At 40.5% G+C, this 25440-nt stretch overlaps 2 protein-coding genes and 1 pseudogene across 2 annotated transcripts in view; 1 reads left to right on the plus strand and 2 right to left on the minus strand.

Annotated features, from left to right (window-relative positions):
* Nucleotides 1-312: 312 nt before the first annotated feature.
* Nucleotides 313-11703, minus strand: LOC122772051 (alpha-protein kinase 3-like). The gene is made up of 13 exons (XM_044029700.1): nucleotides 11517-11703; nucleotides 10216-10337; nucleotides 9780-9897; nucleotides 8519-9644; nucleotides 4964-6905; nucleotides 3695-3842; nucleotides 3336-3463; nucleotides 3207-3242; nucleotides 2831-3105; nucleotides 1992-2080; nucleotides 1672-1889; nucleotides 1298-1346; nucleotides 313-1193 (listed from the first exon to the last, which is right to left on the minus strand). Exons 1-13 carry the CDS (start codon nucleotides 11642-11644, stop codon nucleotides 884-886), a joined length of 4689 nt encoding a protein of 1562 aa, XP_043885635.1. The 5' UTR covers nucleotides 11645-11703; the 3' UTR covers nucleotides 313-883.
* A 4255-nt stretch (nucleotides 11704-15958) lies between these two features.
* LOC122772898 lies at nucleotides 15959-20709 on the minus strand (annotated as a pseudogene).
* A 3830-nt stretch (nucleotides 20710-24539) lies between these two features.
* Nucleotides 24540-25440, plus strand: part of LOC122772523 (FERM domain-containing protein 5-like) — a 53994-nt gene continuing 53093 nt past the window's right edge. The window contains exon 1 of the mRNA XM_044030666.1: nucleotides 24540-24794. Within this exon, the coding sequence (XP_043886601.1) occupies nucleotides 24693-24794 (102 nt within the window). The 5' untranslated portion in view covers nucleotides 24540-24692. The remainder of the gene's footprint in view (nucleotides 24795-25440) is intronic.

Below are 25440 nucleotides of genomic sequence, written 5' to 3' on the forward strand. Positions count from 1 at the left end.
TCATAATTCTTTGATTTATTTAATTTTCACTTTTCCCTTTTATAGATGTTTTGTGCATCTACCATATAGAAAGAGTATAATGAAAGTACAAAGTAGATCACATGTCTGCCTTTAAAAAAATTCTGATGTAGGTGGAAGCTAAAAAATAAAGAATTGCTTAAATGAAACTACCCAATAAACCAAATATGTAAATAATATGTAAGAGTCCTGTCAGATAACTGGAGCAATTGTTTATATGGCGATATATATAATGTGATCATTTTCTATTAAGAATGACGTTTAGAGTTTAAAAAGCACATAATATGCACAGCCTCTCCAAACATACAAGGCATATTTATATATTTTCTTTTACAGCCAGTTGCATTCAAATGTGCAGTTTCTAAAATGCAGTGCATTGCACAATGACATGTAAACATGACAGGTTAAAGAATAAAAGCGTTGCACCATCAGCCACTGACACAACGGCGTCAGGTTTCAAGTTACGTTTGACTGCAAAATAACTGGTTGCAAAACGGTAACATAATAACATTTGTGCTCATTACATTTAAAGGTTAACATTTGCATAGTGGGCGCCACATTAGGCAACTTCAGTGCAGAAGAACATAGTAAAAATACATTGACCTCAGACAGGCAGCCACACTCTGTAACAAAACAGCATGTGAATTTATAGAATACAAAAATGAGGAAAGCAATTCCTTCATACTGCTTAACAGCATCAGTCCTAAGATTTGAGCATGAATGCAAGACACAGAGATTCACCACAACACGTGAGAGCATCAGTCCATAATAAGTGTTCACTGCAAGGAATGGTAGCCATTAAAAATGAATTCCCTGGTCTTCATCAGGTGTCTGTTTTTCCTCTTCCTGGGCATTTTATGAATATTTAGATAAACACTACAACCTTTGGAGCATCCACAGCTTTTTCTTTAGTGGGAGTATTTATACCATCTTGCTCAGCCTTCCTTGGCAGTCTGGGGCTGCCAGCAGCTTTCCGACCCATCTGAGGGGAAGCAGCAGCCAGCTTGCGTTGAAGTAACGGGCTCTTCGAGCCTTTGGGCTTTGTTGGTGTCAATAACGAGTCTACGACCTTTAGTGACCTCAGGCCAAGCAGACCACAGAAGTAGTTGCACTGGTGCTGCGAGACAAAGCGCTCGAACACTTTGGGATTCCCTTCAACAGGTAGACCTTGATGCCTGCAGCGACACACAACAGAATCAAATAGCAATGATGTAAATAGGCTGTAAAAGGAGGTTTTCACAATAATATATATTACGCAATACAAATACTGTATACTGACCCAGTGGACTTGACTGAAATCCCAACATTGGTGATCTTGGTGTCAACACCTGCAAAGTAAAACCATGCAATCAGTTCATTTTTCTGTTGTCAACAGTAATTCCTTCACAACTGAGCAGCATGCATCATGAATTCACATCTCATTAAGTCTGACACAACATTAATGACATTCAAATGAATTTATGCTGCCCATAAATAGGTTGGCATAAGTATAATCACTTAATAATAATAATTTTGCTTTAGAATAAGCCTTTTATATGTATTTTAAGCAAGGCCCTTGCTTTATAGAGGCTGCCTCTACAGTATCATGGTAATCTTCAAACACACATTTCAGGGTAAAGCTAAGCGTCACATAGCTCTGTGGAATCAGACTACCTTCTAGCCGAGTGAGTAGCAGATTGCCGTTGGTCCACTGAAAGATCCAGTGCTGCAGGGCACAGCATTTCTGCTCCACAACAGAACCAGTCCTCATGTCTTTCCTGCCGGTGTGATCCACGTCACAGAATTTTTCATAGACTCCTGTCAGATCAGCCTCCACCGTGGCATAAGGGACGGGGTTTGCTGGTCGGTACATCAAGTAGACTGGAACCACCCTGTGTAACAAAGCAAAGATGTGCATTACTTTAAAGAAGGCTCCATGGTCCTTGTACTGTGAATAATATTTAGGATATTATCCTTAAAGTGATTGCACTCACTCAAGCGAGGGGCCAAAGTTTTCTATCCCTCTTGCCTCTGCAGTGAAGATTTTACAATATTCACGAGCCAGGTTCTGAATTTTACACTCCTGTAAGCAGAACATTGGAGAAAAGTAAAGCTCAAGTAAAGTAAAGAAAGCTCAACCTATAAAAATGTATGTGTTAAAGCTGCAGTGCGTAATGTTTTTTTTTGTGATTTCTGTTCAGCCTCTGGTCATTGTGAACAGAAGCAATTGGCACTTTCCACTATACCTGCTGAACCATCACCAGGCGTGCTACTTCAGACCAAAGCAATGGATCAGACTAGATCGGCGTTAGCCCCCGCCCACTGACTTTGATGGGCGATTTTGACACATACAATAACTTTATGATGCGCTGCAACACACAACCTTGTTGAAAAGTAATTAATGAAATAGTGAAATAATGATATATGTTTTGTACATAAAATGCACATTTATCTATTTAATTCCAATTTTGAATAATTCATGACACATCTAAGTAATTATTTAATGATGTATTTATTTATTTAATTTTGGCACTTTCAGTCCTCCATAGAGGTCAGGTGAGGACAGAAAGCATTAATCCCATCAAAATGCTGGACGACCAGAGAGACAGCGAGATAGTTGTGTGGATCTGAGAGACTTAATCAGCAGTAAGTGAAGTCATTAGGCACTGGTTTGAATGTAATGGACATTTGTTAATATTTTTACATATTTTTTAAGTTTCTACAAATCAATAGACATTCTATGTGGGTGGTAGGATTAACACCTTTACAGGTTGTATACAGGAGAGTATAAGAAGTCACAAGTAAATTATAACATCAAACCTGTCTTATGTACCTGCTTGATGATGTCCAGGTTTCTCTCTGTCAGGCAGCTTTCTCCTTTGCCTCCATAGGCGATAGGGTTGCGTACTTTAATGATACACGTATAACCAGACTCAAACACAGGCTCCAGACCATATATGACTTTTGCTCTCCAGACCTTGCGAGAGCAGCCATCGCCGATATGAGACTCCTGCATCATAATGCGACCAAATAATTTATTGCCCCACATCCCGGAGTCAGCAACACCCTTGTTGAATAACATGGGCGTCATTTCGATTTCTTCTCCAACTGTAACAACAGTGACGGATAAAAACACATCACAAGTGTTACAAGATAAGCACATCGGGCTTAAAAATCAGTGACTAAAACATGAAAAGATCTTATCTTACCTCCAAGATCCTCTCGGAGGGACATTCCTGTTAAGACTGAAAAGAAAAGCACAATGTGATGTGCTATAGCCAAGTAATGCAAAGAAAAAAGTTTAGGTTATGCAAAATGTAAACTAGAGAACTACATACTTTCTGCACTAAGTAGTGTGTCTGTTGAGTCTGTGCCATATTCATTTGTAATGGAGCATCTGTAAACACCAGTGTCTCTGCATGATGCTTGTATGATGGCAAGTTTGACCTGAGTCTCGTCTCCTGCACTGAGAGAGAGAGAAAAACATTAATAAAACAAATAAACAATAACATATACAATTGCTGTTATAATTAATATGGGCCTGACTGAGTTTACCACAAATCTGAATCAACAAGTAAAATGTGATTTTATGTTACATCAAGTCATGTGAAAACCATTTTTCCCTCTTTACACTCTTACTACAGTTTATGTGATATGCAGGCCCTTGATATCATTTTTATTTCATTTGACGACTCACTTTCTTTTTATATGCACAATCTCCTCTTCATCTTTGTACCATTTGATTGTAGAGTCGCTGAGAACATTGAAGAACTGGCACCACAGTTTTAAGTGTCCTGAGGCATCTGCGAAAGTTTCGCCCCTGATCTTGCGAATAACTTGAGGAGCTGCAGGCAGACACAAACACATTTTAAGAAACCGTGGCATATTCATGCTGCTATTTACCAGGTGACTGATTATCATCTACAACACATATACTAAACACTGTTTGGCTTTATCACAAATCCTGTACTGTATGTATTATATATAACATGGCACAATAAGTGAACCTCAATTTCACTGAAATTAAATAGCACATACTACAATGTTGACAGCACATCAGTTGTTATTCAAAAAACAATTCAGAAAATCCAATTACATATTCATTACTCAACTGCCAATTCAAATTTCAACACTATGCAAATTGTGCTGGGAACCAGAGTGAGCATTTTTAGTGTAAGTACCTGTGTGACTGTTAATGGACTAAATATGGTTTGTAACAAGACGTAACTTATATATTTAAGGCAGAAATATACACCATAAATAAATAAATATATATACCATGTTGGACCAGATTTCATAAAAATACAAATTTGGTTATATGTACAGGAAATAGGGTAAATACAACTAAAATATATATATAGAGAAAAAATATGTATAGAGATTTTCATTTGTCAGCCTGATAAACTTGTGATGAGTGAGAAACTGAGGTGAAAAAACCTTAAGAGATTTCTTAACTTGTTAAAGAAATACTTACATTTCTTTAACAAGAAACATTTCTTTAACATTTCACTGACTCATTGATTTGTCTGTAAATAACTGAACACTGCCACTGAAGTGTGGTTATGACCAGAAAAGCACAACATCTGCATAATCGTAGTTAAGAGCACGTGTTTAACCAACTGGTGTAGAACTAGATCAATAAATTCACGTAGTAAGTCCACATATTTTTGTGTGCATCAGTAAATAAAGTGTACAAGGTTATGAGAAAACCTTTGGGAACTGTGCTATCCAATTACAGAATATGCAACTGAGATAGTTAGTTGTTTGTTTTTTTTTACAATAAACGATATTGTCTTATTTTTTTTTAAAAGTCCCAAATGTTCATATGTCCTCAGAAATGACTTTCTTTCTGGACCATATCTGTGTATCTGTGTGACTTTGGTTATATTCTACCAGGTGACTCTATTAGCATGCACTGATATCTACTATAGTGTCTAATCTAATACTGATATATTAGGAGTTTTACCTTTGAATGGGTCATGCTTGATCTTCTCTGTAGGTTTCTCCTCAGTGGGCCGGTCGTGGATCTTCTCTGTGGACAGCTGGCTTGGAGGTTGAGCCTCCACTGTTGTCTTCCTCCTGTTCAGGAGCGGAGAACGCCTTTCCACAGGAGAGGTTCTCTCACCAGGAGGCTGGAGTAGAGGTGATCGCCGAGACAGGCTAGGAGACGTAGAGGGGGTCACAGGACTTACGGAAAGCTTGCTGCTCGGGGTAGAAACCTCTTTTTTCTGATCCTGGTTATCAGCAGGTGATGTGGCCTCTGTGGCCTCGGTGGCTTCTGTGGCCTCATCAGGTTTGGCCTTGGGCACTAGGATTTTGCGGCGGGCACCAGAGGCCAGCTCTTGTGGGGTAGCAGAGGGAATAGGGGAAACACAGTTTCTTCTCTTTAACAATGGACTAGCCTCAAGATTTGGATTGATTAAGGAGTCATTCCTTGAATATTCCTCAACCACAGAGCTGTCTGACTGAAGAACCTGAGGAGTTTTCTCTGGTGTTTCCAGAGTAAATACACTTTGAGCGGGAAACTTTTGCAAATTCCTTGGAGAAACTGTGTCTTTCATTTTGCACTGATCGAAAGGTGTTGCAAAATCATTTTCTGTTTCCCTTCCAGTTTTACCATTCAGTTTAATTTCCGGATCAAATTCCATATCCATATCTTTTCCTTGAACAGGTTTATCTTGGGTGTGCTTCAGAACAGCTTCTTTTGACTCCTGACCACTGGCCTTTAGAGAATTCCCAGATCCTTGGCTGGCAACTCCAGATGGTTGTGTGTTTCTATCCTTACAAGTTGAGGGAAGATATGTATTTTTGCCATTTTGACTCTCAGTGAGCGTTACAGCAGGTTGATCTATCAAAGGAACCAGATGTGATGCTCCAGTTTTCTGGTTAATATCAACATCATCGTCATTGTTCTTTTGAATTTCTGTAGTTTCTTTAACAAGATCTTTTTCTGAAGAATGAACAGACTTAACGTGCAATGAAGTTTGACTTTGAGTCAGAATTGGTTCTTGATCAAATAGATTTAGTTGACGATATACCTCCATAAGTGTTGCCTTTATGGTCGTAGGAGGAGCTTCAGCAGTGACGGTCTCAGGTATCGACTTCTTCACTTCAGTCCTTAATCCCTGACGTGTCTCTGCAGCAGTTGTTGTTAGTTCTTGTACAAAGTCACCATGAAATGGTACAGTGGGCACTGAATTATCTAGCGAAAGCTCAAGTGCTTTTATTTGTGATCTCAGAAGTTCAGCTACAGATATGACTTTTGACACAGGTTTTGTAATTTCTTTGAAGTCTACAGTTTGCTCCTGTGTGTTTACATGTTCTGGATTATTTTTTAGACGTGGCATAGCAGTGTCTGATATATGTGACTTCATGTTCTGCAGTTTGGAACAACTTTCTTCAGCCAATTTTGACGATGGCTCCTTCTTCTCTTCACAAGACACTTCCACATTGACAGTGTCGTTATCCACTGCATCTCTGGTCTTTTCAACCACACGTGGAGCCGCAGTTTCAATCTCCATCTCAACTACATGATTTGGAGCCGTGTTGTCGGCCTTCATTAATAACTCACCTTCCTTGTTACTCTTAACCTTGTCATCAACCTGCATTCTCGTCTCTTCAACATCTTTCATAGTCGGATCAACTTGGCTCTGCAGTGTGGGTGGTGAAATGTTACATTCAGGGTTGGTCTCAAGGTTTTCCATGGGTGACTTCTGTCGGTCTCTAAAAAACACTGTATGACTTTCATGTGATTCCCTGGAATGATCCCGCTTGTCCCGTGTAATATTGTCAAGAGCGACTTTTCCTGTTTTTTGTCGTGGCGATACATCCATCTTACACTTGTTGAGTGGAATCTTAAGGTCGGCAGGTGCGTCGGGCCATTCCATCTTTGTATGTGCTTGTGTAACCTTGGGACGGAACACAAACAGATGTTTACAAGTTGTAAATACTTAGTCCCTTATCCCTCGCTATGCAACACATGGAAAAGCACATACAATTTAACAAACAGCAACAGTGTAACCAGCAACAAACAGAGGAAGGAATGGTAAGACATGAGAGGGAAAAAGAAACGTATGAGCCAGAGAAAAGAAAGATATAGTTCATAGGTTAATTGGTAATATGGGCCCAGAAAATCAGAAAATCTATATTTTGAAAGGTTCAAAAGCATGAACAGTTGCTATATTTGTTATTGACAGATTGAAGGTGCACTAAGTAGGATATTTTTGGCATAAAGAAAAAAGAGTCGGACAGTAAATGGAATATAACACGTGTCAGTACTGACACACAGTTTCAGAGATGGAGCGATTGCCTGTGGTCATCTGTTGCATATGAAACGAGCACGTCTCATCTAATGAGACAAGCTCAGGGCAAACAAATTCAGCCTCCAACTATCTTTGAATTGTGCCTCAAATGGCAACAACATAACTGACTTTAAAATGTTGAGCTTTTACAGTTTTAAAACTTAAGTTAAAATACCTCAAACTGTGTGTCTGCTTGTTTCCCTTCGTGCTGGTATTTGACTCTACCCCAGGAAGGAATGCAAATAATTTTAAGAGACACACAAGCTATGCAGTGTTTTATCTCAGGTCTCAGTGTTGTCAGCACTGAGCCATGCAGCTGAGGTCTGGATGACTGCATAAGCTCTGTAAAATAAATGTTCACAATTCTATAGTATCATTACAAAAACATACAATAAAATAAAGAGTTCACTTATTTTACGTTATGTTATACAGTTAACAACAGTTAACATTTCTAAAGGAATAGTTTGAAAGTCTAGGATGATACTTTCTGGGGGGAAGTTCCAGAGTTAGATTATGAGGTCAAAATATTTTGAATATTTGCAGATTAAATATACTGTGAGTCAACAGCCAGCAGCCAATTGGTTTAAAATAGCACAAAGGTGGTTACACGTAGTCTGGCTTTATCCAAGAGTAACATATCCTAACTTCAAAATAACCACATAATGCTTGTAAAAAAAAGTTATTAAAAAGTGAAACAAAAACAATTAAAATTGTTTTATTAAAGTGTTAAACTAATCAATTGCTGCTTAGCGGTATTTCAAATCCATCAATGTGCAGTCACGCAACAATAGTATAGTGTCTCAGTAAGTTATTAGGCCGCTGTGTGCTGCCAGAACAGATTCAGTGCACTTTGGCATTGATGCTTCAAGTTTGTGGAGTATCATCCTCTAAAGGATATTAACTCATTTAGAGTTTTGGTGATGATGCCATGTCAGTCCAAAGTCTCAGGGCTGAGATCTACTGACATCAAACCTGTCACACCCTGGATAGAGGCCATATCCGGTTTCTCCACACATTCTTTGCGTTTTCCTTAAATTTATCACCTGTCTGTAGCTTTTTTAACTGTCAGCGTGTGCGTCACTTAATGCCTGACACACAGCAGAGAATACTTGTTATATTGCTGTAATTGCTATAAATAGCTCTGTGATGCTTGTGCCACTGATGAGGCCCATGTTGGCAGCACAAAACACTGATGAGCTCATGCGAAAGCGCTCACTCACCTCACTGGGCAGAAGTGGCTTATTCTCAGACACACTCTTCAGACAGGGACTCGTTTCCTTCTTTGACAGTCGATCTCCAGACGAAGAGGCCCTGCTACCATACTGTGTGTTCCCTGACTTGAGGTCAGCTCTAGCTAACGATCCAGCAGGGGACTTATCTGGCCTCTCACCAATGTCCATGGCGGCAGCATTGTCAGTTTTTTTAATGCCCTCCTTTAATTTGCTTAGGCGCGTTGAATCAACACTCGACCTTAGCTGTGATGAGGTGTGGTTCGGGTAAAGATTAGGAAATCGTTTCTGCTTTTCTAAGTTTGCCTCAGTGTCTTTGTGTCCACCCCCATTCGGGACTTTTTTAATGTGATTGTCTTCAGTTCCTGAAACACGCAGATCTTCAGGTGTAAAAACAGTAGGAGATACTGTGAGCTGCTCAGTCTGTGGGGACACAACATGTGTTGCTGATGTCCCATGTTGTTCTCTTACATTTCTAGAGCCTGAATCCTTCTTCTCTACTTTAATTATTTCCTCTGAAGTCCCCTTAGACTTTATTGAATCTGTGCAGGTTTCATCTCTTGCTCCTCTTACCTCAGATGGCTTCTCCCTTAGTGTATCTGCTTTTGAAAATTTTGCATTCGAAATTTTAATCTTCTTCTTAACAAAGGGTGTTTTGGGTTGGTGTGACGTGAACATTTTCTGGGCAGTGTCATTTATGTGTGTCCCCGCCTTGTTTCCATTTTCATTCACAACTTGTCCGTTAGTCACAGGCTTCTCCTCGACCCTCTCCTCAGTGGCCTTCTGTAGCCTGACCTCAGTCTCTACAGCCACGGCCTGATGACTCTCCTCATGACTCTCATCCTCCATGGAGCTTGGCGTGCTGAGGAAGGCTTCCATTGTGGAGCGGCGTTTCCTCTGTGTCCGGTCTGGACTGATGGTTCGTAATGGCTCCTGGTTTTCTTTACCTGTTGCTTCCTTGCGCTGGTGGTCAGCCTTTTGTTTGAGCTTTGCAAAGTAGCGCTGATGGATCTTGAACTCGTTCATTTCACCCACCTCCAGAACCCCAGAGCAGGACACAATGCCTTTAGTGTTGATGGCTGAAGCCTGGTAAATAGCTGCGTCCTCCACAGTGCAACTGCAGAAACAAAACCAAATCAAACTTTAAATGACAATTCATTTAAATATACCAAGCAGAATATATTACATAGAATAACATGTTGACGATTTTGGTCTAGAGCAGTGCAACTTTAGTGTTTTGAAACATATTTACTTGTAAATGTGCAGGGAATGGTTTTGCCCATTGCGGAATATTTCATATTTAGGAAGTCCACAGTATCTGTCCAACTGCATATCATCCTTATACCAAGTCAGTTGGGGGACAGGGTGTCCTGAAAAAAGGGGATCAACAGGCAAAATGTTTCAGGATATCAAGACTTGGATGATTAAACGATTACAAAACATACAGTTACAAAATACAATACAAAGGTAGTTGTTTAGTTTTTATTTATTTCAAGAAGCTTTTTTATTAAGTCTTAATTATGCAGATGCTCGTTAAATGTGAAAATCAAAATGATTTTCAGTGTATTTTTGGAGATAAAACATTATTTGTGGATTGACTTATAAGTTGTTACCTTCTTTAAAAAATGTGTATTAATGCGTACTGTTTCATTATGTTGCACATAATTTGGATATGAAGGTGTGTTTACCTGTGACCACACATGAGAATTTGACAGTGCAATTCTCCGACACAGCTTTGGACTTGAGGGTTGTTTCAAAGGACGGCTGTGTTTCCTCAGTTAACTGAGCCATCACACTGCAGAAAGTGCTCCTGTGCAGGAAAAGGGAGAGATGATCAATTCGGTAAATGAGTAAAATTTTGATTCCAAACATATGGATTAAAATCAGCAGATGTGTGAGTTGGTTAGTTATGATTGAGCATGCTGGGAAAAAAAAACATTAACTAAACTAAAAGTCAACTCTGGGGGGAACAGTGTGCATGAATCAATGCCTTTAATTAATATATTTATATACGCATCATCTCTGTATATAGATATTTTTTTCATAAACAAAAATAAAAAATGATTGGTGCAGAACAGATTATCATTTGAAAAGTCACTTCAATCGAGAAGTCTCATCAGTCCAAATGAAATTAATCACTGAAATGAAAAACATAGCTTTAAATAGAATGGTTTACAATATAGAGCAATTATAGCATTAGGACGTGCAGAAGCAGAAGAAGTCCACACATGCATTTCACAAAGCATCACAATGAACAGATGAAGGCTTGCATGCATGTACTACAAGAGCAGTACTGCCGTGCTTATATTAAGAGCGGTTGATCCATGTCCTGTGTTGACACCCACGTCAATGTTGGGTCACCGCACAGTGTAAGGACATGTTACACTTCACTGCATGTTCCTCATGATTAAGCAAAGGAAATAAGACACTAATGCTGAAGACAGTCACACTTAGAATTAAGTGCAAGGTTAAGTTTAAGCACTTCCTTCTGCAGCTTATGTTGACAGAATTTAAAGCTGACTTGCAGCATAAACAAACAAAAATGCCATCAATGATCAGCTTAACTAGATCTCTGAAAGAAAGTTTTTTGGGGGGGTAAAATGTGTATGATGATTTTTGTTGTTATTTGAAAAGTTGATTTTCTAATAACAAATTGGCGCTTCCTCAAGATTATTGTGCAGTGAAATTACAGAGTATAGAGCAAAAATGCAAACTAATCGGGAATATTCAGATAGCTGCTCTGTACCACTGCTTCAAAAAATACTTTGGAATTGAAAGAATCCTTCCGTTCCCACTGATTTGTGTGTTGTGAAAGAGGAAGACCCTTTGTTTCCATGCAGAAGCTGTTGTCAGTGTATCACTTGATTTAAACTGGGCCCATGATGCGTAACAGAGATGCTGTTCTTAATCAGCAGTTTATCTCAACTCTGGTGACCATGGCAACAAACAGAGTAATAACAGGCCACATACTTTCATCCCAAATCTGTACCTGTTTTCTGGCCTCAAGTTAGAGATGTAGCTGCAGCCACTCGGCCGGCTAATCCCACTGCTGTTATCCCCATTGCTGGACCGTCCATTCAAAGACGTGGAGCGTGTTGTTGTCCTTCGTGAACCCATTTTCCATCCAATCAAGGGATGCCAAAAGGGGAAAAAAAAAAGTTTGCGTTGTCACCTTTTGGGAGGGTTCCTGGGAAAATAATATGAACACATGGAGCAAAAGATGATATATTACATTTAAAATAAAAAGAAAAGAAGGTATATGCTGTTCTTGTGTGAAGTTAACTCACCGCTCGCAAGGTCCTTTCCCTCCTTTGACAGATACCCCACTGCACTGAGCTAAGGCGCTGCAATTTCCAATCAAACATGAGCATGCATACGCTGCTGGACTATTTTTAGTTGGCCTGCAAATAGGCACAAGAGCACATCATACTTTCCAAAACTTTTACTTTGCTTTTGGACTATTATTATTATCATTATCATACATATTATTATATACACACACATATACATTTTATATATCAATTGTGTTGTAAAAAACAATCCTGTTGAAGAGAAAAGTTCCACAGTACTCTAACGTCAAATACAAGGTCATCCCGGATTTGGTGCTTCCCTCAAAATAGGTGGAGAAAACAAAGTGTTTTCCTCTTCTGGCACTAATGTGTGACATAGGCCCAGAGAAAATGACAGGAGACACTTGTGACCAGTTGATAGCTTCTCACACTGTCTAGCTCACGTGTGTACACAGACAATAATAAAGGATCATGTGATTCTGTCGCACATTTTTATCACTCATTCACGAACACACAAGCTTCTGATCGAGAAACTGTGTTATTATTAAAACTGTGTCCATCTATTCTCTCCCAGGTGACTAAAACCAAAAACCTATGACATAATTAAAAATATTTCAGTTTATTTGTCAGTTTTTTGCTGTTGTTGGTTTTCATTGTTTTAAGTGTCTTTAAAGTTGTGTTTTTTTCTCCTTCTTTTTTCTTTTTTTATATACTCATTATCCGCTGTGTTACTGTGTATAAGCGGAATATGAAAAAACTAATTTCAAACCAAAAAAAGGGAAAGTGCAGTGTTTATAATAAACACAAGATGGTGAGTCTTATCAGAGCTTCTCTGACATGCATTGTCCTGAATGACAATTGCAGTAGATCCCCAGAGGCAAAGCAATAGGAATAGAACAGCCTTATATAGGCAGATCCCACTGAATGCCAAAGAGCTATGGGCTCTTATCTTTATGCAGGCATGCAGGCATGTACACACACACACACACACACAGTGATCAGCTGCTTGTCTTTGTAATATACAGGTGTTGTTATAAGGTGGGGAAAAAACATCATTAACACCATCTTGTCTTGTTTACATTGTTTCTTCGTTGAGAACAACAAGCAAACCTTCCACCTCATCTACGCACTGATACTCCCCGAACCTGCAGCGTGAATGACAGACACATGTGAATCACAGTCTCACTTAATGACTGAGTACTCGTTAAATCAAGTTCAAATATATCAATTGGAATTATATCTCATGTTACCACATGCGCTTGTCATATTTCACATGCCTGTGTGCCCTCTGTTCAGCTATTTAAATTGTTCAGTTCCATCCATTCATCAACGTCCGTAAACCCCACACTTACCACATTTCCAGTCAGGGAGGTGATTCACTGACTGGACATGACAAACGTGATTAATGCAATGGAATTCACAGTAGATATTTTTAAGTACATTGACAGAACTTTAATTCTCCAAATAAAAAAATTTGACTTTTCACCTTAGATTCCACAAGTGATTCCTTTAACAGACGCACATATACAGTGTACACTCTCGTGATAGACATGTATGAGTTGGAGCGGTGTGTGTGTGATAGGATGCCAGCTCCATGTGAGGCGGCTGGAAACACAGTTGCCTCACTGCGGTGTAGATATTCTGGACGGGGTGTGCAGAGAGAGATCAAAGCACACTGGAGTGTGGAAACACCACAGAGACAGACAGACAGACAGACAGCGTCGTGACTTTGGATACGAGTGAATCCCCCCTTATATGAATAAACTCCGCGTGGTTTGAGAGCAATGATCACATGCTGAACCATAGGTATGAAAACACAGAAGGAACGATAAGTGAAAATCTGAAGAACACCTGCATTTCCACTCGTAAAAAACAGAACTGTAGCTCTTTCATCAAGTTTTGTTTTCAAGTATTCCTGTCATCCACATCATATTATTATTATCCCTTTGTCTAAAATAAATCACTGTCACTATCCGAACAATATCTCTCCAAACCTGAAGATGGAGTTTCTCTGTGTGTGTGGGGGGCATGATTTTGTCATTGCATGCTCATTGCCTCATGCTTTGCTAAGTATAGCCCTTGTAAAATCCCTTTTGTGGCTTAGTCCCAGAGTGACAGTTACAGCTACAGTTAATGCTCACTGAGATTACTATACATTGGGCTTTGTCTTTTGCATATATAATTCTCCAGTTATGCAGTAAGTGTGGCAATGGACATAGCCAGTTTTGTTGTTCAGGTGTGTGTGTGTGTGTGTGTGTGTACCCCTCTGGGCATTAACACTGACTTCGTTAGGACCAGTTGTCCTCATCCTGACCAAAACCTGGCCCTAGTAAGACAGAACCTCATATCTGAGGAACTGGTCACATTTTGGACTTAGATTTGAATTGACGTTGGGTTAAGATTAAGCAGTTCATGGTTACGCTTTGTTTAGACTATCCAAATGAATGGATGTCAGTGCAGTGTCCTAAGAAGTATAGCTGTGCAAACGTGTGTGTCCTTGTTTTTGTCAACTACTTATTTTCACTACAGCATTTATTTTCCAGCTCCATGGACATCCAGTTAAGTGTCCTTCCAGTGTGTGGTTGAGAAGACTTTCCTTAACCCTTTCTCTTGTCTGTCCTGCATTTCCTGTTATGTCATCATCTGAAAGCACCAACATTGTGTCGTCTTTCCAGTCTACTTTCTATCTGATGTTACTTTTAGCATAACTGACCGAAGGGGCACACCTGTCTTCAGTCAGCCAAAAATGAATATCACTGTGGTTTGAATTTTCTGTGCAATTTAACAGGCACAGCTTATTTGTGATATGCAGGTGTTGTGTGGGCTCTATTCTGTGCTGGTCAACAAGCAAAGCATAGAATTCAAGTGGTTAAGTGGACATGTTCACAGATGTTGTTTTAATCTTCAGTCAATGGTGATGAAAACTTGAACTGACCTACTTTAAGCCAAGAGAGTCTGTAATGTACAAATAATGCTCCCTTTTTTCAATTCTTCAAACTGGTAAATTAGAAATGAGCAAAATGCACATTAACGGTTTGACGTTGCTGCCCGTGAGGTAAATAAGCTTTGTATAAATCACTACTATTTAAGCTGCATGAAACACCAGCTGCACAGGAACACACTGTTCTAATCCAACTATGACAGCACCCAGATCCAAGATGGTATGAGTGGTGAGGTGCTGACAAAACCGACAGGGAGGGAGCAGTGGACAAACAGAGGTCAAGGCAGTTACGGCTGTGATTCTGGGGCTTATGTCACTACAGCATTTTATAGGTCTGGAATTGCCGAATTCATTGTGGCATGTCTTTTAAATCCCTCACTGCATGCGAGGGAAAAGAAAAACAGCAAACATGATTTTAGTCCACACAGAGTTGTTTTTGTCCGATATGTTCTCTGGTTGCGTCTCAAGAGTTCCACAACAGAGAAGCGGAGTGCCAAGTGTCAGCCCCCCCCCACCCACCACCCCAAAAAACTCACCCATACACATGCACAGTTGGACAGCAGACTGTTTTGATGTTTGACACGTCTCTGTGGAAACTGAGCCTGGCTTTGTACGGCCGATGCTGAGGCTGTGACATCATCTTCTGTATATTCATACTAGTGTCAGCTCCAAGGAAGCAGCAACAGGAGAAGAAGACTTGATCTCAGAGGACAGCTGTGTGCCCCACACACACTCACACACACACACACATCTTGCCTTGAAGAAGCGCTGCACAGCGAACACTGCCTCATGGACGTGTACATGTGGAGGGCTGGAGCAGTGTTAGCTGTGCAGTGCTCCACATGAAATTAGAATGCTCTATATTCTTCTATTTGGACTGATGAGCATAAGAGGGAGGGACATATCACATAAATATTATTGTTTTATACTTTCATGTTTTTTTGGGCCGTACACTGGAATGTCTGCTGATTAGAGCCAAGATTGTTCTACATATTTTTGTAAATGTATGGAATCATGTTTGACACGCTCTTCTTCCACATTAATAGCACTTACTTGCCTATCGTGATCATGGACTCATAACTTCTACTATGTCAAATGCACTGTATAAATAAACAGCTCCTCATACAGGAAGAGTTACAGTGAACTCTAGTGGCAACAATGAGATCTTTGTATTAAGATAAAAAAAAAAAGAAGCTTGTGTTGAAAGGTGGAACATTATTTTTAATTGAATTATCATACCATAGACATTGCCAATTTAGCTATGAATTAAAAGATTATCTCACATTATCACTTTAAAAATGTAAACTGCCTGGCCAAAAAAGTCACATGCTTTGCTTGGTGCGTACTATGGGAGCAGTGTTATAATCTGGGTTTGCTTCAGTTGTTCAGGTCGAGGTTCAGCAACATTATGTGCCCAAAAAACGAGTTCAACGGACGACAACAACATACTGAACGACCAGGATTCTCAGGCATGTTCCAAGACGACAATGCCAGGGTTCATCGGGCTCAATTAGTATAGAGTAACTCGGGGAACATGAGACATCATTTTCACACATGGATTAGAATCTTTGCTTCAGCAGTTCAACCCCATCATAAATACAAGCTATTGAAGAAAAATGTATGCGACTGTGGATGAAAATAGATATCGTGACATTGCATAAGCCTATTGAAGCGATGCCATGGCAGAGGCATGTCCAAGCTAAAGACAGTCTGGCAAATATTAAAGTGTGTGACTTTTTTGGCCAGGCAGTGGCCAAAAAACACCTGTGGAGATATGAGATATGGTGTAATTAAAAGGTTAGTACAAGTATTTGTAGTTGGCCTAACGTAATTTATCAGATCTAAAATCAATAACAATAAAAAAGGGAAAAAAATAAAGCTTGTATCAAAAGAGTATATGGAAAACAATGTAGGGTCCACATAAGAAACGTCTAACTGACCAAAACCAAAACCTGTGTTATCAGTATCTAACTGTCATCATTTATGTAACTTGAATGAATGAACCGTTTGCCTTTCATCTTTTGTTTTTCTTCAGCATGTCAACAACAGATGTCTTGCGCTTTACACCTGTGAAGAAAACAAAAATAAATAAGAAATGTTGAAGAAATCAGATTCTTCTGTAAAAGCATTTGTTTCCTGCAATACCTTGCTTTTTGCTGGGTGATGCAGTTTTGTCCGCGGACCTCTTGGCATAAGCCAACTTCATCCTCTGGATATTCTTCTTGCTGATCACCTCATGCTGTACGATAGGCTGTGGATAGTCTTTACCCACAATGCATCCTGCTGCCTGCTGGACACTGCGAGGAGCTTTCCAAGGCTCATAGATGTATTCAGCTGGGAACTTCTTCAGGAGAGGAAGGTACTTCCTGCAGAGGCAGCACAGGCGGTTGAAAGTAATCTGCGGATAAATTGTGGTCACTTAAGCTCGACTGAAGTTACGATCTTACTTGATGTAGTCTCCATGTTTGTCCGTCTTCTTTCCAAAGGCGACGGGGGAGTAAACCCTGAAGAACTGATGGAAAAAGGTACTCGCTGAGAGCCACTGCCAGTTCCCAGCATTCAGAGCCCAGTCACCATCCAATAAAAGCTTCTCAAACACCTTTAAGAGCAGAGAGAAAATATAACCAATTTATGTCAAGAAGGTTCATATCCAGACTATTCTGACTCATTATGGTTTTAACAATGTCCTCATTGATGCATGATATGGCTCTCTCTAAAATTAGAGAGAATTAGATCAGAAATGACTAAATAACCAAAAATAGATCATTTGTAATAGCATGTTATTTTAACAACATCAGACAAGTACAACGAAATGAGCAATGGTATGAAATAAGTATACATGTACATACAGTTGTCTTCAAAATAATAGCAGTGTGTTTAAAATGCATAGGAACACTGCACATTATATTATAAATCAAAACATGAAGTTTGTAAAGAAAAATGCATACACTGCTATTTTTTTGAACAGCCGATTATTCAATTTTCTTCAATTTTTGTTAAGTAGTTAATGGATACAGTGTAGTGTTCCCAATGCATCGAAATAAAAATTATTATAAGGATTTTGTGCTTTATTCACATTTTTAAACACGCTATTATTTTAAACACAACTGCATGCTTGCAGGGAGTTTGATAGAAACAACAACAAAAGCACCTTCTGTCCTTCTTCCCAGCTGATCCACAGGTCTCCCCTAGTGAGAAAACAGGCCACCGCATGTCTGGCCAGGTGGTGGATCCAGCCCTCCTGTCTGAGCTGAGTCATGATGGCATCAATGAAGGGGAAACCAGTGCGAGCCTTAAGGAAAGTACAATTCACAGAATTGCGGCAAGATCAATTCAATAACAGGGGAAACTCTCTTACTAACAGCACTATTGGACTATATATGTCAGTACCTCTCTCCAAGCAGCCAGGTATTCAGAGTTAGTGTCCCAGTCCACTTGAGTACATACAGTGTTGCCCTCCATCTTGTTGAAGTTTGGGATTCCCACACTAGCTGTGTAGAAGAACTCTCTCCACAGTAACTGACCATGCAGGGAAACTGGCGGATCTGAGTGTTTGTTCTGCAAAAACAACACATGAAACAAATAGTTGACATCTCGCTCTTATATCACATATTTCCCTGTCTAAATGTATTGGTTTTAAATTGCAATGCCACGTCAGGCCATAGACCGTTCAGCATCATTCATATGGTGACACTCACCCCCCGATAAACCTCCGTCAGCCTCCACCAGAAGGTTCGTGCAGACAAGCAGCCAATGGTGACATACGGACTAAGAACTGTGGTGCTGGGGCTCAACGAGTTTGGAGATGTTTGGGGCTTTTCAAATTTACACACCCATCCCTGAAACAATGGACACAGAAGAAATATCAATCGAACATTTGCATGTTTGTTATTAATTCCATAGGAACAGAAGGATTTACATTACAGTTTTGCAATTCATCCCCATATCCATGTAGCATATCATTTTCTATCCACACGCTGCCGTCACAGCCATCAGGAGCAATGTGGGGTTGCACAAGCCTTGCCCAAGTACACATTGGCATGTAGAGAGCCGGTAATCGAACCCACAACCTTCCAGTTGAAAGACGACTTGAACTACCGTCACAAACTACGTTGTAACGTGTGGTTATTTGAGTTACTGTTGCCTTTCTATCATTTTAGAATCAATCTCCTCTGACCTTTGGCACCAAAGAGACCGGAGAACTGTCACTCTTCTCTTTTCCAGAGCATTCTCTATAAACCTTAAATATGACAATCATACCATGTTCCAAGTCACTTAAATCACTTTTCTTCCCCATTAGATTGCTTCAATATTTGCATTACCAAACTAGGACAGGCATACTGATAAAGTGTCTAGTGAGAGTAAGAGATAATGATAAAATGACAAATAAAAAAAGGATACATCATGTTAAGTCATGCAGTGTAGGAAGAGACAGTGAAATACCGTTCTTTTCATATGTTCATCAAGTCTCCTTAGAGCCTCCTGTTCTCCTCCTGGAAACAGCTCCTCATCAAGAGCTGCAGTGTCCTGACAAAGCTCCTCCAGTGCAGGATGCCATGTATCTTCTCATGGTTTTCTAAGCAAGGGGTCTTCACCTCTGTTCCAGAGAAACATGTATGTTACATTTAGAACTTGTGCTTTCATACTTGAATACTCACTTACAACACACTTGAAAAGTGAGAATTCCTTTGCATTTGTGGACATGTCTGATAGTTGATCACCTGTCATGTCTTCCATGGTTGGTGCCGGGACTGGTTTCTTTGGAGGGCCGAGAGATTTCACTATTGCCTGCATTCGGTTATAAGTAAGAGGAGCCTTGCCATCATTCTCCTCTATTATCCTACAGAAGATAAACAAAGCGTTCATCATCTGAACATTGCATGGCACAGTTTTTAAATCCCTGATGGCAGATTGTGTACATACCTGTCTATATCATAAAGAGTATGTGAGATTTTATATATGACTTCGACTTCATGTTCTTTGGCCAGTTCTGTTACTTTCTTGTCTCGACTCAGGCTGTAAGGCTCTGTGTCGTACTCGTAGGTTAACTTTGTTACTTTCCACTTGTTGAACAGCTTTGGGAACACGTCCTCTGGTTTGCCTCTGATGACAAACAGCCTGAAAGAGTCAAACACAGCACAACATGACATTATCGCATATGACCATGATTCTCAATTATTACTCAGACTGTTGGATAAATGATGGAACAAGTGTAATTGGGATTTTCTTTCTGGGAGTTTTCCACCGAGTTACTACCTGGTGTTGAGCTTCCTCAAGCTGCAGTCCAGGTCTTTGAGGGATCCGATGAGGAATCTCCAACGATTGGTGCCCATACAGTCATTGTTATGGAGGTACGGGTCCAGGAGGAACACAGGGTAGAGCTCCTTACAGTCCCTGAGAGCAGCCACCAGTGCTGGGTTGTCATGCAGCCTGAGTCCCTTACGGAACCAGTGAATGCAGATGTGGGACATGATGATCCTGTGAAAACATGAGAGAAATTCCACTGCATTTTACAGGACGACATCTGAACGTTTGCTGTAATAGTCTGGATATGTGTTATTGATCAATGTAACTCAGTTCTTCTCACTTTCCCCTGGGATAAATGACATTCCAATTCATTTTCAAATTATCTTTCAGGTCCCTGAACTAGACTCTATTGTTATCGTTTGCAATAACTTCATGAAACATGAAGAGCCGCACTCTGATTCAAATGCATGTCTCTCTTTGTTGGACCCAAAATGTAAAACAATTACACCAACACGCTGCATATATTTGCCGACAAACAAACGACTTACAAGACAATAACTTCTCCCCGCGTCAGGTAGGTACATATGCAAGTTTAACAAACATTTTACAAAACACAAGTGAAAGAAAAATGTACCTTAACTGGCACAACTCCGACGGTACGTACTGAAAAAGTCTTGTTTGATAACGTGTTCAATTGACTGTTACAAAACAGGAAGGGTTGTGACGTTGCAGCCAAATCAGCCAATCAGAGAAGCTCTGGTTGTATTGTAGTGTGCAGCTTTATCCACCAGATGTCACTATAGCGACAATAATACTCGAGGTTGAGGCTCCACGACGTGTTTCCTCTGCAGTAGCCCAAAAATGGATGGTCCAACAACTTATCTACTATTCTAGTTAATGATCTTATAAAATGACTATGTTGTTGGAACTTAAAGTACCTAATATATTTGCTGGTGGTGTAAAATGAAACCTTCTGATTGGTTGGGCCCAGGTGCCAAGTGGGTTGGCCGTGGATATGCTAAGAGAAACCTCCTAAATCAAAGGTTTATTGCCCTCCAGGTCAAATATCCACAACAAAACAAAATGATTTTGGCATATTTCTGTGAGCAACTGTATTAAAACTACAATGTGTAATTTTCAATTATAAACAAATATCTGTGACATTCAAACATTTGTCAGATGATTTCACACAGGGCGGATTTAGCCTCATCAGCTCCCCACGACTTTCTCTGGGTGACTGTCTCTCTATAGAAGTGTATTTGTGTTTGCTCTCCCTCCAAATGCTTCTTTCTTGATGTACATTCAAGCCAGTAGCTCACTGTGTCTGAGCTGACGCCAGCAATCCCACCATTACTTAAAAAATACATTTTCGAGTAGTCATGCTGATGACAAGTTGATCTGTGGAGGATGTGATGAAGGAATGTTGCTGCCGTCAACTTCTGTCAAATATAAATATTACGCAGAGAGCACGAGTCAGCAAGAGTGTAAATCTGACTGACTGCAGCGATGTGAGCGTTAAGAAATGATTCTTGCACGGAAAGTGGGTCCCCAGAGAGCAGGTATATGTTTATTGTTCTAATCATGATTATCATAAGGAGGACATCGTGTAACATTTATATAATTAAAATAGTAATGTAGGTAGTTTGTGTTTCATTCCTTGTATGCAAATATACTTTTGCCAATTCCTCTTCAAAGAAGTCAAGGTATCAAAAAAAAGTGTGGAAGGAAAAGTTGAGCGGGAGATGGAGAATAAGAGCCCGATACCCAATTTTGTTTTTTTAAAGAAAGAGACAAAGCCTACTTTGGGCCTCATGGAGCTGTAGTTTGTAACTTGTAAATATTACAAACGTCTGTTACATTCAAATCATTGTCAAACGACTTCACACACTTCTGATTTCAGCTCCACACATATCAATCTGTGTGACTGTGTTCATACAGCAGCACTAGACATGAAGATCAGGAAGTATGTGTGTGTGTGTGGGGGGACTGACAGAGATAGAGATCTGTGTATTTTAAAATGATACCATTAATAACTATAATTATCGTCTTCAATATCATCTTCATCATTTTATCTTGGGTGTAACATGCCTTTCGCCCCAACACTGTCTGGGATTGATTCCAGCTCCTCATGCAAATGGCTGAGGATAATAATGTTAATAGTAATAGTTAATAGAAGCTCTGTTTCTCTCTCTCCCTCTTCTGTGTGTGTGTGTGTGTGTGTGTGACTGGAGAGGGGCATACCACACCTACCAAGTAAAGGTACTGTTCTCGGTTGAAACACAAGCCTGACCCAGGGCATTACCGTTCCAAACTGAACTGTACCATGATGGAAACAAGCCAATAGAGACCGCTGCGTTTTGGTAATTATTCAGAGGTCCACAGGGGTTAAAGAGATTCAGCAGCTTTAACAACTGGAAAGACCATGGGAGACACTTTTTAAAAAAAGACAAGCTAGTTCACAATATAAATGATGGCTCAAGCAAATGAGTGTATACTATAACATTTCAGTTTTCATGTATCCATTTTTCAATACGTTCAATAGATAGATGATTGATACTTCAATCCTAACTTTAAGCATATTATTTAAAGGTAGGGTTGGAGCTCCTGGAAAAAACTGTTTAAGCAAGCTACATTTCCCTACGAAGCTACATCTCCATAGCACAGGAACACGTAATGCTTGGTCACGAAGAGCGTTGGTTTCACACGGATTCATGAGCACTGTGCAGCATCGGTAACCTTCGGTACTTTACGGTGAAGCTAACTTTTTTGGATACTTGATCAAATGAGAACAAAAAGCGACAAACACTCTCAAAAGATCGTAAAGACATGCAGTTAACCTACCTGTCCAGCAGAAACAGAGCCACCAGGGCATCACTTTGCAGCCCTTTCTGGGCTTTCATTTGTCGCCACCTTTCCAACACAGCACTGATGTTCACTCTGGTCTTGGATCAGCCTTTTTCTTGGCTGTAACTTTGCCAAAAAACTCTCTCGTGTTGTCTTCTGAGCATGCTAGATATCAACAATGCTTCTTACAAACAACAATAAAAATACTACACATATTGTAAATCCCATCAATTCATTCTATCATTTGTTTCACACTTTGTTCAGCAGTGAAATGTCAGTTGGCACAAAGCGTTTGTGAGTGCAGCTGTTGTGAAGAAGAAACAAGGGCTGGTCCAAAGTGCCTTTGAAGGCCATCTTCATTTATTTCTGACAGAACATGAATAAAACAAAGACAAAACCTTCAGTCAAACACATCAAAAAGTCACATACCTCTTCGCTGGTGAATCACAACACAAAGGGAAGAGGTAATGTGAGACACAAGTGTGCCTACAAATGTGGAGAAACTAAACAGTTCCACATGCCTGTTAGGTAAAACAATGCACACATTCTATTTATACATAAAAAGTATGAGTTATTACCAAAACACTACCACTTCTCTACACATCAAATTGTTCTTTCAATGGTATTTTGGTAAATTATATGCCGTGTGTCCATCTTTTAATGTAGTGCTACTCCAGATTTCATCCAGGATATTTTGGAGCTTCATGGTGCAGGAACAGCAGCAGCTGTGATGTAGACATGTTTTCAGGTAGTTGTTTGCTTGATGTTGTTTGCATTCTGTTGAAGGGTCACGAGAAGGCAAAATCATATATTGGGATTACAACAGGATTATGAGGTACTACTAAAACTTCCAGGATTATTTATTTATTATAACAGCAGGGGCCACAAGGTTGGTGTTGTGGTTAGCACTCTTGCCTTTGCAACAAAAAGACCCAGTTAGCAACAAGGGCCTGTTCTCCCAGTGTGTGTGTGTGTGTGGGGGATTTTTGGTCCAAAACAGATTTGGGGATTAGGCAAATTGGACACTCTAAATGCTCCGTGTGGCCCTGTGATGGACTGGTGACCAGGGCAGACCACAACCCTCATGTGGAGGATAAGGCAGTAGAAGATGGAATCCTCACCTGAGACTGTTGGCACTTCTTTCTGTTCTAACTATTTGAGGCTGTCTTGCTCCACTAGCACTACATAGCTATTGTGCTGTCAATGTATGCCTCCTCAGTTGTTACATAAGTTATGCACTACTAACTTTAACACATGTGACAGCATAATACTTTGCATTGTTAAGGAATGGCTGACCAAAACTACTCTGTAGCTACCTTATTTCAAAGGTGTGTGTGTGTGTGTGTGTGAAGGTGCAGAGGCCCACCAGTGTTTTATTATTCCTGACCATGTGGCTACATGTGGTCACGACGTAGATCGATACTTGCGTATCGGAATTTCTGCTGCTCTGTGGAGGACGAGGCTGCAGAGACGCAGAGAGAGTGGCCTGGCAATGGCGATGAGACTGAGGGAGAGACAGCAGTGAGGTGTGACATGACCGGACCAGAGAGAGAGACAGAAAGAGAGAGCGAGAGCACTATTGTAACTATTCACTGACTAACGACCGTGCGGTACCTTCGACACCCATCTCTCTCTCTCTCTCTCTCCCTCTCTCTCTCTCACACACACACACGCGCGCGCGCGCTGATGAAACGATGCCCCGCTGCTGCTCACCGTCACCGCCGCCGCTGAGCAGGTGTTGCACCACCTCAGAACAGGGACGTCGTTAATCAACTTGCATGTATGTGTGTGTGCATGTGCAGTGCGTCCTTCTCCGCGGTCCCGCACGCAGACGATCGAGAAGATGCTGAGCAGACTGATGAGCAGCAGCATCAGGAGTCTGGACAGGGAATGCAACTGCACGGTGAGGCTGCTGGACGACTCGGAGTACACCTGCACCATCCAGGTCAGTGTAGTGAGTGGCACCACTCGTGTCACCTTGTTGTGCTGTGGAGTCACTGGGATCACGGAGGACGTGAGGTGACACGGTCATTTAATCTGCTGCTTCACCAGCAGGAGTCATGATGATCCACCCTGACTCCACTCCACCAGTTGTTGAACATTTGTTTGGATGGACGATGATGAAGATGATGATGATGATGGATGACGTTCATGATGAGGTGTGTGACTGTTGGGGCTGATCGGATGTTGCTGTCGTCAGTGTGTGTGTGTAGACATCCCGTCATGATCATGATGCCTGTGGTGCGTCAATCACCACTGTAAGATTGATTTCCTGGACTGTCAATTATCATTAGATCATAGGTGGATAAAATGATCTTGAATGTTTAAGGCTCAGATTAGCTTTTTGGATTGTCTATCTGCATGAGGCAGGCAGACAGACGGAGGCAGAGGAAGTTCTGCTCTGTATGCAGGACATGTCACTTGAATTAGTCTGAGGGGAGGATGGGAATCCACATTATGTGAAAACAAAGGTGAAGTCACTGCTGCTTGTCCTTCACACTGACCCTGACCTTGTCAGAGCATTTGGGCGCTTCTCAGTGATGAGAGTTACAAAAACGTTTATATCTGAGGCAAGTGTGAGTACATGTCTT

This window comes from Solea senegalensis, linkage group LG7 (genome assembly GCF_019176455.1).
Source record: "Solea senegalensis isolate Sse05_10M linkage group LG7, IFAPA_SoseM_1, whole genome shotgun sequence".
Taxonomy (NCBI): Eukaryota; Metazoa; Chordata; class Actinopteri; order Pleuronectiformes; family Soleidae; genus Solea; species Solea senegalensis.

What these genes read in the sequence shown, in the direction of transcription:
- LOC122772051 (XM_044029700.1), bottom strand. Translation starts at nt 11,644, where the DNA reads ATGGGTTCACGAAGGACAACAACACGCTCCACGTCTTTGAATGGACGG. An exon ending in CAAGCATGACCCATTCAAAG is followed by an intron (nt 3,843 to 4,963) that starts GTAAAACTCCTA and finishes GTCTGCCTGCAG; the next exon opens with CTCCTCAAGTTATTCGCAAG. An exon ending in ATTGTGCATATAAAAAGAAA is followed by an intron (nt 3,464 to 3,694) that starts GTGAGTCGTCAA and finishes TCTCTCTCTCAG; the next exon opens with TGCAGGAGACGAGACTCAGG.